General features: G+C 38.2%; 2 protein-coding genes across 22 annotated transcripts in view; one reads left to right on the top strand and one right to left on the bottom strand.

The window, feature by feature from the left end:
- The window catches only part of BMAL1 (basic helix-loop-helix ARNT like 1), a 39,420-nt gene extending 28,523 nt beyond the window's left edge, over positions 1 to 10,897 (top strand). For 10 of the 14 annotated variants that reach the window (XM_071762319.1, XM_071762317.1, XM_071762326.1 and 7 more), the window contains 9 exons: positions 59 to 208; positions 478 to 724; positions 4,050 to 4,156; positions 4,495 to 4,645; positions 5,201 to 5,289; positions 6,109 to 6,217; positions 7,936 to 8,029; positions 9,535 to 9,637; positions 10,206 to 10,897. In XM_071762319.1, coding sequence (XP_071618420.1) covers positions 59 to 208; positions 478 to 724; positions 4,050 to 4,156; positions 4,495 to 4,645; positions 5,201 to 5,289; positions 6,109 to 6,217; positions 7,936 to 8,029; positions 9,535 to 9,637; positions 10,206 to 10,366 — 1,211 coding nt within the window. In that variant the 3' untranslated portion in view covers positions 10,367 to 10,897. The remainder of the gene's footprint in view (positions 1 to 58; positions 209 to 477; positions 725 to 4,049; positions 4,157 to 4,494; positions 4,646 to 5,200; positions 5,290 to 6,108; positions 6,218 to 7,935; positions 8,030 to 9,534; positions 9,638 to 10,205) is intronic. The other 4 variants (XM_071762324.1, XM_071762321.1, XM_071762327.1 and 1 more) reach the window with 1 other exon arrangement.
- A 352-nt stretch (positions 10,898 to 11,249) lies between these two features.
- BTBD10 (BTB domain containing 10) overlaps positions 11,250 to 18,885 on the bottom strand; it is a 28,801-nt gene continuing 21,165 nt past the window's right edge. For all 8 annotated transcript variants that reach the window (XM_071762307.1, XM_071762309.1, XM_071762308.1 and 5 more), the window contains 5 exons: positions 16,972 to 17,074; positions 16,148 to 16,268; positions 14,810 to 15,007; positions 13,779 to 13,889; positions 11,250 to 12,359 (listed from right to left, as the gene is read on the bottom strand). In XM_071762307.1, the coding sequence (XP_071618408.1) occupies positions 12,049 to 12,359; positions 13,779 to 13,889; positions 14,810 to 15,007; positions 16,148 to 16,268; positions 16,972 to 17,074 (844 nt within the window). In that variant the 3' untranslated portion in view covers positions 11,250 to 12,048. The remainder of the gene's footprint in view (positions 12,360 to 13,778; positions 13,890 to 14,809; positions 15,008 to 16,147; positions 16,269 to 16,971; positions 17,075 to 18,885) is intronic.

The following is an 18,885-nucleotide window of genomic DNA, read 5'->3' as shown; positions in this document are numbered from 1 at the left end:
GTATGGTTAACTTTTTACCTGAAAAGGGCAGCTTCCTCATTTCCTCTCTTTGCTGCAGCTGGACTCCCAGTTAAAACTGATATAACACCCGGGCCATCACGACTGTGTTCTGGAGCAAGACGGTCCTTCTTTTGTAGGATGAAGTGCAATAGACCTTCAGTGAAAGTAGAAGACAAGGATTTTCCTTCAACCTGTTCAAAGAAGAAAGGTAAAAATTACGTATTATCAAATGCAAAGGCTGTCAGGCTTTTACACAGTTGCTCATTTGCAGTGGCTACATTTTTTGCATTTATTGAAGACTGTGATTTGAAGCAGGAGTGCTGAAAAATCCCTTAGTGAACAGTATCCCAGATTTCCTGGATAGGAGAGGAGATGCATTATTAACAAAACTGAGATAAAGTTCCCAAAGCAATATCCGTGACCTAACTGCTCTTTTGGTTCTCGTGTTTTTTGTTTTCTTTTCTTTTCTTTTTACAGCAGACCGCAAAAGCTTTTGCACTATTCATAGTACAGGATATTTAAAAAGCTGGCCTCCAACAAAAATGGGACTAGATGAAGATAATGAACCAGATAACGAGGGTTGTAATTTAAGCTGTCTTGTTGCAATTGGACGGCTGCATCCTCATGTAGTACCACAGCCAATCAACGGTGAGATCAGGGTGAAACCTACAGAATATGTTTCTCGACATGCAATAGATGGGAAATTTGTTTTTGTAGATCAGAGGTAAGAGCACTTGTAATAACTTCCACGATAAGTCATTGTCCCACACTGCTTTACCGACAGTGTTACTTCAAGCAGTGTTAATACTACTGGAAAAAAATGACTGTCCTTTTCAGCTTTTTTACTAAATCCTGCCTGTGGCGTAGGCTCAGTTGCTTACAGTGTGGAAAAGCCCAGGCTCCAAACTCTGCCAGAATTTGCCTGCTGGAATTTGTTGCAGGGGTGTGTCCAGTGTGTCAGCTGATTTTTAGTGACCTTTGCGTGGAAATAGAGCTGACAGTCTTGAGAGGAAGCATGGCAAGGAAAATCTTTTTTTGGTGTGTGTTACCTATCTGGTGTGAGTGGTTGGGTTTTTTGGTTTTGTTTCTGATTTTGGATGTGGTTGGGTTTTTTTGCTTGGCTGTTTGTTTGGTGTGTTTCTGTTTTTAATTTGCCAGAAAGCTTTTTGAAATAGCAGCTCTCCTGCAGCAGTACTTGGAGCTGGTGATCGCGCTGGGCATGGTGAGAGCACTCGCAGCTCAGTGTTGCTGAGGAGGTGCTGCTCTGGCATAACAGAGTGGTGCAGCTTAGGAACAAGTTTTATTTTCAAAAGATAAGGCATATTCCCCTGATGGATAATTTGGAAGTCTTTCTAAAATAGTAAGACACAGAAAATGGTGACCCTTTGGATTTGAATCCATATGCTGTTAGTTGTTTTTAGCTGTTGTTTACAGTCCTTGGAATGTGGATACTACTTCAAAGGACTCTTTGAAAGGGATTTTGAATTTTTTTTTTTTAGAAGAAAGCCTGACCTGTAGGCTAAAACTTGGCATCCTATGACCTGTGCTCCCAGTGGAGAATATTTAGGTCCCTGTAAAAGTGAAAAACTATTAATTTATTTCTGTGCTGGGGTTTTTGGTCAGGTAGACCTGCACTGTTCCTTTGTCCTTTGTCCAAGGGAATGTAGGAAAGAAACACTTCTTAAGCTCTGTGACCCTAAGTTTTTGTCTTCATAGATTGCATGGTCCCTAGAGAAGAACTGCAATAGGTTAGGTACTAATTAGCTGGGCTATCATGGTAACAGAACTCCTGAACACTTCACTGTCAAAATGTCAGTCTTCACCGAACAGTTAACAAAGAGAACCACCCCACCACCTTATCTTTTCAGTACTTTTAATGGCTCTGGATGGTGAATTTGAAACTAAAATTAAGTTTCCCACCACTGCAATGTCATTAAAATGCTTTGGTTGCTGAAGTTCTTGGAAAAATACTGGAATAAGGTTGATCTGGTTCCTAGCTCTTCCTTTTTAAACATAGGCTCTGAATTTTGCTGCTTCATGGTTCTCTGCAGGCTCTCAGGGATAATTCATCAAAACAGTCTTTGAGCTGTCAACAGTTTAAAAGCATCCTGGGATAAAGTTCACCAGACAAAAGCCAGTTTGAAAATTTCTCTCATGTGAATACTTGTACATTTCCTTCTCTGAAGCTGATGACCTAGAGCTCCCTATCAGTGAGGACTTGAGATATAAGCCACCTGCTCAGTGCTGGATGGTTTTAGTATGTCTGGGGAAAATACAAAAATGCCCTGCATGTAACATTATGGGCTTTGTCCTTCACTGCTTTTCCTGCTGTTCTTACGCATAGTTATTAATATGTACAAATTTCTACATTTTGTAATATTTCACTTGGGCTTTTTTGAAACTGCAGAAGGGATTATGATTGACTGAGGTTTGTTGCTTATCAATCTTGCTGTTTAAATTGCATTGGAGTAGCTTGGAATGGTGATCTTGTACTGATTTCTTCAAGGAAGTATAATTTCTCCTTTGGTAAATTTCTTCTAAGAAATGTACAAAATGAAAGTTCACTGTAGTTAAGTAGGTCTTTTTTGCTTTCTATATTTCTAGGGAGGATCCTAAACACCTACCCTGGATTTATTCAGCCATGTTGCTTTCTATTCTGAATTTCTTGAGCAGTTTCCCTAGGACTCCTGCAGATTTGATTCTGACTGTGTATTCAGTCTTCTAAATTAAATGGTCTCCATTTCAGAAGCTTCCTGGGTGTCCCATCCCATTTTGTTCCTTTCTCAACAGCTAATTCCTTTATCAGGAAGTTTTTGGAGGATTTCCTTGGGCGGTGGCTGTGTTCTGTGCACCATGGTAGTAATACTGTGCTGTCCTTCCCCAGATACCCTCAGAAGTCTGTCTTATGCTGTCTTCCAGGGGCCAGAGGAAAGTGTACACTGTCCTAACATAAAGCAACTATCTTCTGCTCTCCCCCCATCTCTTATTATTCATGTTGGTATTCTGAGTTAGATGAGGCATCCTAATGAAGTTGTTACAGCTTCTAAATCATTAACAATTCAAGAAATAATTCTTTGGTTTCTAACATACAGATTTCTAGGGTATTCAGCAAACTCAGCCCACTGTAGCTCATTCCTTGTCAAGAATTACCCTTTCACCTTAAGTTTGCTTTCACCTGCAGTGTTGCTTTGCCTTTTTCCTCTTCAACTTGGTGCATTAGATTGGTAACACAAGCTTTAATATGAGTCTTTTTTCCCTAGTTTCTTGATGTCTTCCATCCTTGCCAACAACTCCTTGAACACTTCCTGAGAGATCCAGTCTTTCCCATGGTGCAAATCACAGGTGTATGTGCTTCTAGTCTTATAAGGAAGAAAATGAGTTGACTTTGTGGCAGGTTCTGATGAAACAAAGTGGTTTTATTTGCTTCATGTTTAAACCAAACAGATGCTGTAGCATTTGTTTATTCAGGAAGGACTGTTTCCTGAATAACCTTCCTTTTTTATGGCTGTGGGGTTTGGTGGGTTGTTTTGTTTTGGGTTTTTTGTCCCACTTTTAAGGCTTGTGACTTAAGGAGAGAAAATCCTCCTGTAAGACTTGTTAAAGGACAGTTTGGCCTCTGTATAGCAGCAGGAGCATCATGAATACACAAAGGAACAGAGCAGTTATTTAACCTTTGATGTCTATTTTCCAGTGGCATCTTATGCAGAAAGCTTGTATTATCTTGTGGCTGCTACAAGTCGGCTTTCTTCAAGTTTAAATTCTCAAAACTACAATATACTGCAAAACTATTTAAAAAGTCTTATATCCCTTCTGGTGGCAATAGGTCAAATACAATACCCAAGGGCTGCTGTTGGTGTTACATGCTTTTTAAAATTACCCAAGAATTATAAGGAGTATTCTTAATACATTTTTTTACTTTCTAAACTGAAAATACTTTTCCGCATTACTTGAGCCTTACACAAGTTCTGTGTGAGTTTTAGTTACCTGTCACCAATACTTCAACTTGAAATAATTTTTTTTATTTTTCTCTTTTACCTCCCTTCTTCAAGGGCAACAGCCATTCTGGCATACTTACCCCAGGAACTTCTAGGTACTTCATGTTACGAATATTTTCATCAAGATGATATAGGACATCTTGCAGAATGTCATAGACAAGGTACAATTATTAATTTTTCAGAAAAGATATTTTGTAAAAATATTGGGAACAATTGTGTATTAGGAAAAAAAACAGGAAGAGATTTGGGTATCTCTCTGTTTACAAATGCTTTAGGCAAGAACATTGTGCTGCATGAACTGAAAAATACCATTATCTTAGACTGGTATAGATTTTCAGTGAATATTTAAGGTTCAGGTTGGGTGAAGGGGAATGACAGCAGAAATAGCAAGTTTTTTCAGGGGTGAAGGGAGGAAATAACTGAGTTTTTCCTGATAAGGGCTCTGCTTATGTAGACATGGTGCCTGTTGGACACAAGGTCATTTTCTGCCTGTCTTTAGTTTTGCAGACAAGAGAAAAAATTACCACTAACTGCTACAAGTTTAAAATAAAAGATGGTTCTTTTATTACATTGCGAAGTCGCTGGTTCAGTTTCATGAACCCTTGGACCAAAGAAGTAGAATATATTGTCTCAACAAATACAGTCGTTTCGTAAGTATTTTTCCCTTAGCAGATGTGTGTAAATGTTGATTGCTTTGTTTTCAGATAGGATTTGACCTAAGTATGTGGACATCTTCTATATGATAACAGGTGTCTTCTCCAGATAACACCCAGAACTGCATACAGGGGGAGAGGGGAATTAGTTCAGTAATTGCAGTAGTTTATCAAGTGTTTAAAGCCTGCATAAATATAAATATTTTCTTTCTTTGGGAAAAGCAGGGTGTCCAGCCTTTTTAGGGACTCATGGGTGAGATGCATTTCTTTACTTTTGTAGGGACTTTCCCATCTCTTCTGTTTTTCTTAGAGGGTTCTGTACAGGTGCAGTGACTTCACAGTAGAATTCTCTTACAAGAGAATTTGGGTTCTTCAGGGCTCACTTTGGTGGTTTATTTCTGTTTAGTCTTTGTCAGTCACAGAGCTGCTTTCACAGAGGTGATAGTAACTCACAGAGTATTTAAACTCTGAAGCATTTAATTTTGACCCACTGACAGTGACTGTTGCGTGGGGTTTTCCATTACTGATTCTTCTAATTCTTGAAATCCACAGCACCAACGTCCTTGACAGTGGAGATGCAGCCTTTCCACAGCTTGCAGCTTCTCCACACAGCATGGACAGTGTGCTTCAGCCTGGAGAAGGTAACTACTGTACTGTGAGGAAAGTATTGGCAGTTATGCTTTGTTAGCAGCTAATCCTTCATGCACAAATTTGCTGCAATTTTGCATCGAGAATTTGCCAGTATCCTAAGCAAAAATTAAATCTTGGTACAAAGAGGAGCTAAGGCAATTAATGTTTTGTTGAACTTAAATACCAACTTGTGATATAAGCTGGTCACAGACCAATAAGCAATGCTAAGGGCTTTTGTGCCCTTTCAGTACATATTTTCTTCTTAATGCCTTGGAGTGTCAGACTCCTTCCTGAGTACTTCAAGTGTTGAGCAAGTGTCAGTTTGCATTAAAATAACAGTGAGCTAATAACTATTCAGTCTTCACTATTTTGTCCATTTTTATATACGTGCAGTTACCTAGAGGGAGTTTGTGTATGTTCATCAGATAGCTTGGGCTTATCCCATATTGAATGAAACATGTATTTGCAAGTTTTTCACAGAACAAATAACAAACATATTTGAAGATGAGCCTGTTCAGGCATGGAACACAAAAGTTTGACAAGCTATTGTTTATCAAGTCTGTGTGTGAGGCACTACCAGATCCTGGAAAGAGCCAGATGTATCAATAAGTCAATGTGTTGAGTACCTGCCAGCACAGAGGGATGTCCAAGAGATACAGAGCATAGCTGTATGCTCTTTCCATACATTTGAAGGTACTCACCAGTAGTTGGAGTTGTAAATAAATACAATTCAGAAGGTCCTGCAGCTTGTAAAAAATGCCTAAATACAAATGCTTTTTGGAGAAGGTTTTCAAGCTTTTGTCTGACATGAAGATATCTACTCATTTCAGGTGGCCCCAAAAGGGCCCATCCTACCGTGCCTGGAATTCCAGGTGGAACAAGAGCTGGGGCAGGTAAAATAGGGAGGATGATTGCTGAAGAAATCATGGAAATTCACAGGTGAGAGAAAATTAAACAGTTTAAACTTAGAGGAAAATCAGTATTATTCTTTAAAAGGAAAGTAAGGCAGTCATCTTCAAGCTAGAGTGACATAATTGTATTTCATAAGTAGACAGCTGCAGATACCTGTTCAGAATACCTGGGGCAGTCAAAGCTCACAGTGAAAGGATAAGAAGGTTACAGCCTTCCAGCTTGTTAAGATTGATACTATCTGTTTACCAGTAACAGTAGTTAAAAAGAATTGCTAGCTGGAAACAAATTCATTTCCAGCCTATTCTTTTTCCAATGACTTCAGGGTGTATGTGGTACAGCCTCCAAATGCCAAAGCTATTGACTACATGCCAAAAAAGCAATGTTTGTTTTCACGTGATCCAGTTTGTTCAGATGCTTTTAAAGTTGTTAGATATGCAAGTTCAGCTTGTTCTCCACAGCTCCTTCAGGAAGGACACAATGATTAAGCCAGCTCTGCCTTCCCAGGGGCAGACTGTCTGAAAGTCAAGGTTTAGGTCTCTGGTTTAAACAAGAAGTCTTGTAGAGCACTTCAGCACAGGACTGTAGTAATGTGTAGAACAGTCTCATCTCTCTCAACTGTATGAGCAGCTAGTACTGGCTACATTCCCTGCTTTCCATGAATTTTCTCTTTGAGATTGTACCCTTTTTCTTATAACAGTGCTCTCATCTAGCAGATCTTTAGTGGCATCAATTTAACCACACTGACCTGCAATGCTGGAAAACATTCAGTCTGTTTCCCTGTTTTGTTTCTGCTGAAGGCCACAGACAACTAATGTCATTAAGGGAACAGATCTATCACGCAAGGCTTCATTCCTGTCTGTAAGAATAGGAAGGAGAAAAAAAAACAAAACCAACAAAGCCACCAAAGAACAAAGCAGCCACGCCAAGGCTGAACCAATACTTTGAAACTTAACCATCCCTTTTAGTAGCTTAAAAGAAAATAAATATCCCCACTTAATTAGCTTCCGTGACAGTAGTAGTATAGCTTGCCACCCATGATTTCATCTCATTTTAAGACTCTGGGTTAGTTCCAGTCCTTTTTCAGCAGCTGTTACTATTTTCCAAAGCTGCCTTCTGTTCAGCTTTCCCAGGGGAACTCTGCCAAGGATAAGATTCCCATTTCATTTGCTTTTTGCTCTAACTATCCCTCCTTCCTTTAGAAGAGATATTTATTGGTTCTACAGTCAATACATTATTCATTAATAAATTATATTTGATCAAGCTATGGAAAATTGAAGTGAAAAATGCTGCTTTGGACAGTTTAGAAAAACCTCTCTCAAATGTCCTCTCTGCTTTGTGCAGCAGCTCACTTAAGGAGTCTAGGTTACTGTGACTGAGGCAGCTTGAATTCTTAGCTGATCTAAATTGCTGTGACTACAAAAAATGAGGCTTTCCTCAGTATCCAGGACCTTTTACTTCTGACTCTCTGTAAACACTCTACAGGAACAAAAGACTATGTACAGCTTGCAGACTGGAGCAAGCTGGACAGTTACCGTGCAATAAATAAATAAAATCTATCTATGTGCAAATAAAAACACTGCTACTGATTTGAGTAACAGTGTAAAAGTGAGGAAATTACAAAATTTCATTTTTCTACCACCTTATGCCACCTGATATTACAGTCAGCATTTGAAATGCAAGTCTTTGGCACCTGAGTCTCAAAATTGCTGGAAGACTATTAATTCCCTATTTTTTCCATGTTTTAGGATAAGAGGATCATCACCTTCTAGCTGTGGTTCAAGTCCATTGAATATTACTAGCACACCACCACCTGACACATCCTCCCCAGGAGGCAAGAAGGTAAGAACAAACTTTACAAAGTCTTGTAGCAGTAGTGGCAAGCAGCATGAGATCATGCTTACAAATTACATATGTTGAACTTCTGGCTGCTTGGCTGAAAAAGCCTGACAGCAAGTGAAGGTGGCCCAGATCCCTTTACATTAGTCCTAAAATGCAGAGACTTCTAGTTCTTACACACTGGCAGCTTTTAAAACCCACCTGCTCTTTCGCTTTTATTTTCTTAACAGAGCTGCAAGAAACAGCTCTCCTCATACCTCTTTATCATCCAAAAACTCTTTACCACCACATACTGGAGAATACTGGAAGTGCTACCGTTTGAGCACTGACTGTGCTTAGGTGAATCACAAGTTTAACTGTACTCCTTTAGCACAAAACACAATTAGATGTTTTGCTGTGCACTGACAGTTTATTTTTAAATCCATACCATGTACCATGCCTTGTTCTAAGATTGCTGGGGTAGCACTAACAGACCATTATAAACACTTACCCACCTCAACACTGAGTATGTTCTGGCTGCATTAAAGTAATCTACTAAATTGCTGCTGTTATTAGTTGTATTTGAGGCAGGAAGAGCACTTATCCAAATCTTTATTCTGTGCATTCAAACACTGCCACAGACTTACTTTTTTCCCCCAGAAATAATGAGGACTATACATAAAAATTGCTTGTACTGAAGCATATAGCTGACAGTAAATATTAGTCTATTCCTGGCTCTTTTCGTTCTTGAAATAAGACCTTGAAGTTGGAACAAACAGCATTTTAATTCTAGGAATAGTTATTCTTGCTCCTTCTGCCTTACAATACTTCAACACCTCCATATAGCAGGGGCTATTGTAGCAAAATAACACATGGAGAATTGGACATTTCTAGTAGGGTCCCTCTTTAGTATTTCTCCTCAGACTACATCTGTTAGAAACAACACATGTTCCAGCTGATGATGCCCTCAGAAGGGAGCTCCCAAGTACTTACCTTCCAGCATACACACATCTGAGCAGTTCAGAAGTATGGTTCAAGTTCATAGCTATTCCCTTGTGATTTAAGAGTCCCAGGAAAGGTTCTTCCATGCCTGGTGGGCTTTGCTGTACACAGTGCTGCTCTCTGCCAAGAAATGGTATGATCCAGTAGCAATGCTCTACTCCTAAAAATAAGGATCTTAGTTGATAATACTAAACATATACTGTGTTTGTAAGCTCAGTGGCATTCTGTAATTACTGTCACTTGCAGATAGAATGCTTAGAAAGATGACCCATGGAAATCCCCTAGGGACTTTTTCTAGCAGCTTGTCAGAGTTTGAGCATGTAGTACTAACATGATCTCTTTTGGTGTTGATGTAAGGTCTCATCTGATGTCTGCCTAATGGGCAGAGAAAGTTTACCACTAGCCCATAAATGCAAGTGGTTTTCAGGAAGCCCATCCTCCCTCTATTTAAAATCCCACAGTAGACCAATTTAAGACAATACAAAACCTTCATGCTGTCTGTGGCTTTTGTTTTTTTTTCTTTCAAGATCTTGAATGGTGGCACTCCAGACATTTCTTCAGCTGGATTACTGTCTGGGCAAATCCAAGATAACTCTGGTTACCCATATTCTGACAACTCCTCTATTCTTGGTAAGTGAAGTCGCACACTAACATGCCTCAATACCAGCTAAGCACATACAGACAGCTGTACCAAGATGGTTGTTTTTAGCAGTAACTGGCTTTCACCACCTGTGGGCTGTAGCTGAAGCTTGAAGCCCACCATCTACCACTCTGTCTGGTGGTCAATTTCGCTATCTTTATATTGGAAGTTATTTTAGCTAGTACTTGGAAACATCTCTTCTCATGCTAATCAGTGTAAGTTAGCTGAACTCCTCACCTGTTTTTTTCTGAATGGTTTTAAACTGAAAACAAGAAGAAAGGCTTGGCTGGACTCCCTGATGTCGATCTAGATTTATTTCTGAAGTATAGCACATGAAGTCATTCTTATTAGGCACACTGGTAATTTCTGAGTGACCCAACCTTTGTTCTGACACTGAGGTATATGTGGGAGCCCTGGAACTGTGGCAGCCTGGATATCAAATAGATTAATACTCCCAAAATAGTTCAGCCTATTGAGATGTTCCACCTCACGTCCTACAGAAAGTGCCCATAGCAAGAAAAATGAACTTCTGACAACTTACTGTTTTTATACTTACAGGGGAGAACTCTCATATAGGCATTGATATGATTGACAACGATCAAGGATCAAGCAGCCCTAGCAATGATGAAGCAGCAATGGCAGTAATAATGAGCCTTCTTGAAGCAGATGCAGGTCTTGGTGGCCCTGTAGACTTCAGTGATTTGCCATGGCCCTTGTAAATGATGCACCTGGCTTTAATATCCAAATATCGAAGTGCATTTACTGGTGGAGTTCTACAGTCTGTGAAATTTGTTGGACTGAGAAGCTTTTATGTACAAATTTCATAAAAGCTGTATCAGAATGCAACTCATCCTACCATGTGTAACTTCAGACAAAGTGGAATAACCTGCTACAGTGTTTTGTGTTGATTTGGTTAGCTGTGTATAGCTTGCAATACTTGTATATTTTGGATTCTGTTGTTTGAAATTTTTTTTAAATCACTGTGCAACTCACTGGCATCAGTGGTAGCTTTTATATGCAAATGACCATTTCAGATGTATGGTGTGTTTTTACACTGCAAAACAGTCCCCATGTGGATATTTCTTATACTAATTGTACCATAAAGCTGTTTATTCTTTCTTGTAAGAATCCTTTACTATAAATATTGTTAAAGTGTAATGTATTAGTTAAATATTTTTAAAATAAATGTTTCCCTTGTTCTAAGATGGAGCATTTACTTTGATAAATAAATTTGATAAAACCCTGGAGAATGTGCATGCTAGAAGCAGTTGCCTATTTATCATTTCTTTTTTAGCCTTGGGGGGAAAAGAGAGAAAAATCAGTGCCTTACATACACTTACAAAATTTTGTCACTACAATAACCTTCTAGAGAAGCTACTCGTGCTTACTCCTAGATGGAAGTTTATACCAAGAAACAATTAGTGCTTACTCCTAGATGCAAGTTTATACCAGAAACAATATCAGTTAAGATAATCTGCCATTACTAGGTTTCTTAAAAAGAAACACTTGCTTTTAACTTACTAGCCATCCTTCCCTAAGGAAAGGAAAGCAACTACTTTCAAAATTCTATCTGCTTACTCATGCACAGATAAATCAAACCGATTAAAATAATGGAAACTTTATTTGCATGAAAAACTTGTTTACAATCATTAATGAAGAATGAACCATTTGCATTTTCCTATTTCTTGACACTTATGAAAAATGTATTAAATAAATATTTGTGAACAGATTAAGGTAAGGCAAAATTTAAGATAAAGCCCCTATCCATTGTTCACAATTTTAAACATGGCTCACGCTGCAAACAAGTGAAAAAATTCACTAAAGAACTTTAACAAGATGTTATGTGGGCAATTGAATCATGTCCTTAATCCAAAAACCCAGTAGTAAGTAGTTTTGTGCTCAAACATATACAATAACTTTAAAAGGGTCAATCTATTCAGAGCAAAACTATTTACAGTTAATACTTTTGATAGAAGCACTTTGTTAGTATTGTGCAATACATTTATAAAAAATGGCTTCAAATTCCATTTATCAACCATTTATAAAGTGCTACTATCAATTCCAATTCTGCATTCTAACCCCTGTGTAACAACACTGATGTGTACTAACCACCAGCATCCCATTGTTTTGATGGGCTTAAAGAGCAAGGACAGTCCAGCATACAAATCACCAATGTCACAAACCTACTGGTAAACACATACACATATGTAACTGTAACCCCAGGACGTTTGATCTGTACTCTTTCAAAAACAATCCCATTCTCCCTGTGGTCTTTTCGAAGGTCCATACTGCAATATCCTAAACACTGTTACACAATGGAAAAACTGGACTTGCAGTGTAGTATGAGCTGAGTACAGAGTCACTTTAAAGTAGCATGCTTTTATTTTAGTAAGAGTCTAGATCAGAGTGGTGGGTTCTGTCCCTCAGTATCCATCTCACTGTTACTAGGTGGAGGATGAATAGGCAGAATATCCAGCTCATCTACTTGGGGGGTAGGGTGCATTACCACGAGCTGGTCCTGGGGTATATCTGCTGCTGCTGCTGCTAAATTTGTAATAGATTTGCTTTTCACACACTGAAAGTCAACGTGCCGACTCTTTCCTTCCTCCTTCTCCCATGACATCCGAATAAATGGTCTTTGGACATAGTTGTAAATCACCTCTGGCCTTCCTCCCAGTCGCTTTTTCACCTTCTCTTTGTATGTAGGGTAACCTAAGACACAGGGAACAGCACAAGTTAACATTTCCTGTACTGTTTAGTTCAGGGTCTTCTTTTACAAAGAGGCAGCGTGTGGAAGTGCAGGAAAGATAAGCAGTTACCACCATCAAAATCCTGAATGGAAACAGATGCTTTTGTGTTGTTCTTAATGTTATCTATGCAAGAACACAGTCAGTAGATTAACAATCAACCAAACAGTAAGGGAAGAAGCTCCAGTGCTATCATAATGACTGCACTGCCAAACTGCACAGGCAAAGCCAGTTGCCCCTTCCTTGAGCCAAAAGCAGACTGCTGCTCCTAAACACCATGACTGGAAAGCAGAGAAGCAGAAAACAGTGTTGGTGGTTTATGCTCCCAAGCTGAATCCTAGTGCATTTCCCCCATCTCTCCCAAAGATTATTAAACTACATCATTTTAAACCAATTATCAATTCTGGTTATGCTGTGTTCAAGTAATTTCTCCCCTCTGCCCAAACAATAATTTTCATTACTATGAAGTCACATACTATGGGGCACTAGCATTCCAGTTTAGTCAAACAGTTGTTCTTTGTCTAAAACAAGAAATGCCAGAAGAAAGAAGCTGGTATCAGGAGCACTACATGCAAAACCTGTTCTTGTTTAGTTGAACGGTGTGTCAGGCTCAAGGTTCACACCTTGTTCAGCTGAACTTACTTGTTGTAGATTACAAGCAATTAAAAACACTTGCTTTTGGTTGTCATATTTGTAAGTTGCTATCTTGGTCAGTGAATGACAGAAATCCTTCAAATTATAAAGGCTGATTTTTGGGTCAACAACAAGAAGGAAAATGAAAGGCAAAGAAACCCAGTTGTTACAGTCACAATAAAAATCTAAGAATACTTAATTTAGTTGTCTTCTGCAAAGCCAGAGCTGAGATTTTACAGATCGGTCTCTTAACTTACATGATGTTTATATCAGATTAGTATTTCTTTGCACTTCAATGACCCATTTGATAGTTCTGCATTTTCTGAAGGAAAATATTTACCTGCAACTTAGCACAAAATTTTTCATTTCAAGCCCTGAAAAGGACATCAGACCAAAAATGGAATATACAAAGCTGTATAAGTACATTATTTCACATAAGGCACAGGTGAGATTTTGCTTGAAAACTAAAGGGCAAATTGGCAAAGGACCCAAGTTGTAAATCAGTAGAAACCACCCCAGTTAGTCTGCAAACTGTTCAGCAGCTAGATACAATTTGTAGACCAGCAAGAGCCTGTAATCAGGTTTTCTAGATGCACCCGTTGTTTACTGGGTACCAGTCCCCCTTCGGCCATTTTCTCATCTAATCTCAATATGAAAACCAATACCAAGCCTTGTTTTTTATAACTGCAGAGACAAGTGTAAAGCAGAGTAGTGCAGCAGACCTTCCTCTGCAAAGCAATGCCTCTCTTACCTTCAATGCCCAGTCGGATCTTCTTGAGCCCCCTTTCCTTCAGAACTGATTTGGCCACATCTCGATTTTCAATGTATTTGAAGAATCTGTACAACTTTGTGCTGTAAATAACTAAAAATACATTTTAATGAGGAAAAACTGTATTCAAATATTAAACTTCTAGTCTCAAAGACTAGAGTGGTGAAGCTGAACAAGAGGGACACATTTGAAATTTAGATTATAGCACTTCGTCAAAAGAAGGAACTATGACCATAAATCCTGTCTACTATTCATGAAAATTATGAATATAAAAGGCAAGTGTGCGCTTAACTAATTACATAAGGTAGATGGTATTTTTAATTGACATCTTTGATACATAAAGATCCTAGAAACCTGAGCCAATTGCATTGCTACATTAAAACAGCCACATTTGATCTATATTCACATCGAGCCCTTCTTTAGAAGATCTGCAGGCTTGCATCCTCCAAAAACATAAGGGGTATTTTTGGGTGGTGGTGATGTTTTTTTTTTTTATTTTTATTGAAAAAAACCAACAAATAAAACTATTACCTTGATGAGCTGGGAAGATTTTATGCTTCTCCTACATGCCCCAGAAGACCCCTGAGTTTCAAGTATTCACACCAAAGGAACATTTTCAGCTTACAAGGACAGCGCTGATGCAAAGAAGGGCACTTCATCCAAAAGTGCTTTAACTCATCTATACACCAAGCTGTTATACATCCAAAACAGACTTTTTTTCCCCTCCTGATCTCACAACCTCCTATCTGTTTTTCTTGGTGAGCTCTTTCTGAAAAAAAAGTATTTTCTTCCCCCTCACTGACTGACAATACCTAAAAATATTAGCTTGGTTTTTATTAGGTTTTAACATAACATGCAACACATGCTTCTGTGATACAGAATATTAAGCAAAACTACCAAAACTTTGTTTTTTGTGAGGCTTCAGGGATGTTTATAAAGACTTTGCTAACAGCACTTAATGTGCAAAAAAATTAAATAAGCACATTTAGTGGAAACAATGAACATAAACTTACTTTGTGAATATTCCTCTCCCATTTGTGGAGGATACTCTTCATCCCAGTCCACAACATCATCATCTGTCAGCACAACAATGTGGCACTCCCTCTCACCACTTTGGGCACTGGCTACCATTAATGGGAGAATCATTTCTTCTAAATAAAACTCAAATTGTTTGCGAGCACCATCATTTGACAGTTCATGCATGAGAGCACCTGGAAAAAAATTTAAAGCGTAAGCACATTTGAAAGCTTGGTTAAAAAATGAGGGCAGGAATAAGAAACACAGCAGGCTTGTTTATTAAGTAGTATCTACTGCAGACTAAATGTCTATACAGCTGTCTATTAGTTTGTATAAGATCATAAATTTTTCAAATGTTTACTTGAAGCTGCACCAGAAGTTCAAACCAATAAAGCTGTCCTGCAGCTATTAATATAATGTTAGGCAGACAGAATGACTTTTAGGAGACCTCCTCCATGTTTTACTACTGATAAACATTTGGTAATTGTGTGTAATACTCCCTTCAGTCTCCCCAGAAGAAACATTATTCAAGCCAGGTGCTGAAAGAGTGTCAAACGCAACCCACTTTTCATAAGCAGTAGCTTAATAACAAAGCCTCTCAAAACCCTCACAGTATGAGCTGCTAAATCCTCCTGCTAAGGACAAAGTGCACCGAGAGTGTGACTCAGCAGGGAACAGCCATGAGGCTGCTGCACTGCCCAAGAAGGCACAGGTGCCCCAGGCTGACCTCCCAAGTGGAATGCCTCAGCTTGGCCCTGCACTGCACCAACACCATGAGACTGCAGGAATGAAAGACACAGACCAGGTCATTTAAACATTGGCCAAGTGACTGTGCTCAGGAAAGGAACAAGCTAAAGAGACATTATACACTGGGAACCATGATGGAACAACCCACACCACCAGCAAAGCTGTGAGACTTTTTCTAATGACACACTTTTTTCTACTTTTCCTAGCAATTCCATGTCCTCTGCAAAAAAATATACCACTTAATATTACTGTATCTGTACTGCAAACCTATAACAGAGTTTAAGTATTCCACAGAGCTGACCACAGCAGAAAAACACCTGAATATCAGATACTTATGGATCAGAAGTATTATTTTTCAAAAACCACACATCCATTGTCTTTGGAACTTTTATTACATAAAAAGATGGATTTTGCTCATGTAGCATCAGCCATGTCCTTTACCTCAATAAAGAATACAATTTGAAATTAATTCCCCATATCACAAAATCATAGAAAGTTAGGAGTTGGAAACATATATTTAAATTAGTCTGTATAACTCAAATTATTTTAATAAATTCTGTACTTATTTTAATAAATTCTGTACTTACTTAGATCTCTGCATTTAATAGTACTATACTCAAAAGAGATACAGAGATAGTCACATGCTTCTCTCAACTCAGGAATAGATATCCCATCAGGACAACGTATCACTCCAGTCTTGTAGTAATCCTGCAGTAATGGCAGCAAACAAAAAACATAGTGCACTTCAAAATTCACTGACAGAAATCACTTTACTCATAATGCTTTCTCCACAAACAACCCCCCTAAAACATAAAAGGGCAACATGTGTTAAATTTTGTGAATTTTTTTGTCCTCAAATTTATCAGTTTTCTGATGTGCTTTGCAATGAGCACTGATTGATTGTTATTTAAGTGATGATTAATAATGACCATTTTAGTGCATGCATCCTGTCATTTACCTATATTTCAGTCATCTTTTACTGTATCGAATCTGCTGACAAAGCAGTATTGCAGCTCTACACCTTTGTGTATATAGGAAATGCATGAGGGGCCATTGTCTTCTCAGACTGCAACCTCCAATAAGTGAAATTTCAGTATTTCATCTTATTTCGGGCTGAATATATCTGAACTAGGTGAACTAGATATATAGAACGTGAACAAATTTCTGTCAGGCTTTTGGTTCATTTAATCAGTTTTTTGGTTAATTTAATGACTGCTTTCTCTAGCTGGCTATCACATGCACATGTCTAGAAACCTGGGAGTATTTTCATATAAAGCCTTTTTCCCCTCTAGAGGGCAACACCAAAGAACAGTATTTATTCAATTCACAAAGGACAGATAATACAGGTAAGGCTAAATGAACAAGTTATGCCTCTTAGTGCTTCTAACAGGACTTGCCCCTGAAAACTCACCAGAATAGCACGAAACACAGTGGAACCAATTCCTTCAGCAACTTCATACTCTCCTTTTTCATTAGGACGTGTAAAGTTATGTTCTCTGCCTGATCCAAACATCCTGCTCAAGAACAAAAGCAATTTGGTTAAAATTCCTCAGTGCGATTTTATTTGTATCTCTGAAAGCAAAATGTCAAATACTGTACTGAAATGTCAAGGAAAATAGAGTCTATCTCGTATGTACATACACTGTTCAGTTTAGTTTATGTTTAGCAAGACTTCTGGAAAACATATGGCAGGGTAGTAGTGTAACTCAGGAAGGTCTGGTTTTAACTTGCCAATATCCTTTGATCAAAATAAAAATTAAACCAGGCTATTTCCTGACAGTGACTAAAGGGAGGAGAACCCAAAACAAGTCTTCTTTGGCATTTCTGGGGTAATGTAGCAGAAGAACAGGCTTCGTTGTGGGATTTTCATTATTTAAAGACATTTGTGATAGTTTAAGAAACAGTACTTAGTGTTCAAGTACATGCAACTCACCTCAGCTTAATTTAAAAATTCTAATTAATTCAGAAGTTAAAGTAACATTCTGATAGAAGATAACCTTACTTAAGGGTAGGATGTACAGCATCCTCCCTACATCTCTAGGATGCAAGGGAAGTTACACCAAGTTAAAACACATCTCCAATACAGAATTAAACCCTATGCTTACAAAAATTATTGCCATCTACCCTTCATTTACAAACATACGTAGATGGCAAAGCTTTGCTTTCATATACACAACCCAAAGAAACAGGGCAAGTGTGCTGTGTGCCTTTATAGTGGAGAAAAAAGTAACTTTTTTCACTTAATAATTTAATATGTGTTATCTAACCACTCTTTAAGACAAGAAATAATACTTAGGGAAAAAGCAATCTAACAGGATATAGGCTTAAGGCAAATAATACGTTCTTGTTATAGTTACTTTTACCTCCTAGAACATACTAGCTAAGCTGTTCCTGTTAAGCATCCTGTGAACTGACATTTGGAGAAAGTGGGTTTATAAATAACTTGCTTTTTAGAGCAGTATTTCTGAATCTCTATTAACCTACTTTTGAATTAGCAGGAGATAAATTAAGTTTGTGCCTTGAACCAGTCCCAAAGAGAGGATAACTGCAATGCACAGACAGAGAAACTAGTGCACTAGCCAGCCCCACTTACTCCGGGGCTAAGCATGGAAAAGGAAACTACTTGACTCTCATTTCACACAGATCCATTCCCAGTTTGCTAGTCTGCATATTTATGTGTAGATGTGTGGAACAGAAATCCCTTACATCAGTATTTTAATTCTATTACTCTATTTTCCTTTACAGTTTGCATAAAGAAGCAATTTTTTGTTTTATCTGTAACTCTTCCCCAACTTTCACAAAATAGGGAACCAAAGTACTATTTATCCCACAGTGGTAACTTAAAGCACATTGTTTAATCACATTTATTACCCTTACCTCCACAAATAGCTTTATGGCAAGTATTTTAGATATGATTATCCTCATGGGCCTAGAAACAGCCACAGACACTCATTTCCTTCTTGACCTGAGTATGTAAGCAGTACTATTTTTGGACAATGCAAAAGTAGCCAGAGTTTGAGGAAGTAAAGTACAGAATCTTTTCCTACCAAGTAAACATTTCAAATATGTTGATCATTGTATTTAGTAGAAAATATAATACTCATATTGTGGACTTTCATTCAACTACTATTTGACATTCTACTTACCAAAAAGGATGTCAGGAGATAAAATTTGCTCATTAAGCAAAACAAACTCCTTAAACATTTTCCCCCTTGCTTTTCTTGTTTTAAAAACAAGAGATGGAACAAGGCAGACTGAATACAGAAGCATGCCAAGCAATACAGAAGAAAATTAGTACATCATGAAATGTTAATTGACTTACAAA

This window comes from Heliangelus exortis, chromosome 18 (genome assembly GCF_036169615.1).
Source record: "Heliangelus exortis chromosome 18, bHelExo1.hap1, whole genome shotgun sequence".
NCBI classification, from domain to species: Eukaryota; Metazoa; Chordata; class Aves; order Apodiformes; family Trochilidae; genus Heliangelus; species Heliangelus exortis.
This window is presented reverse-complemented; position numbering and strand designations above follow the sequence as displayed.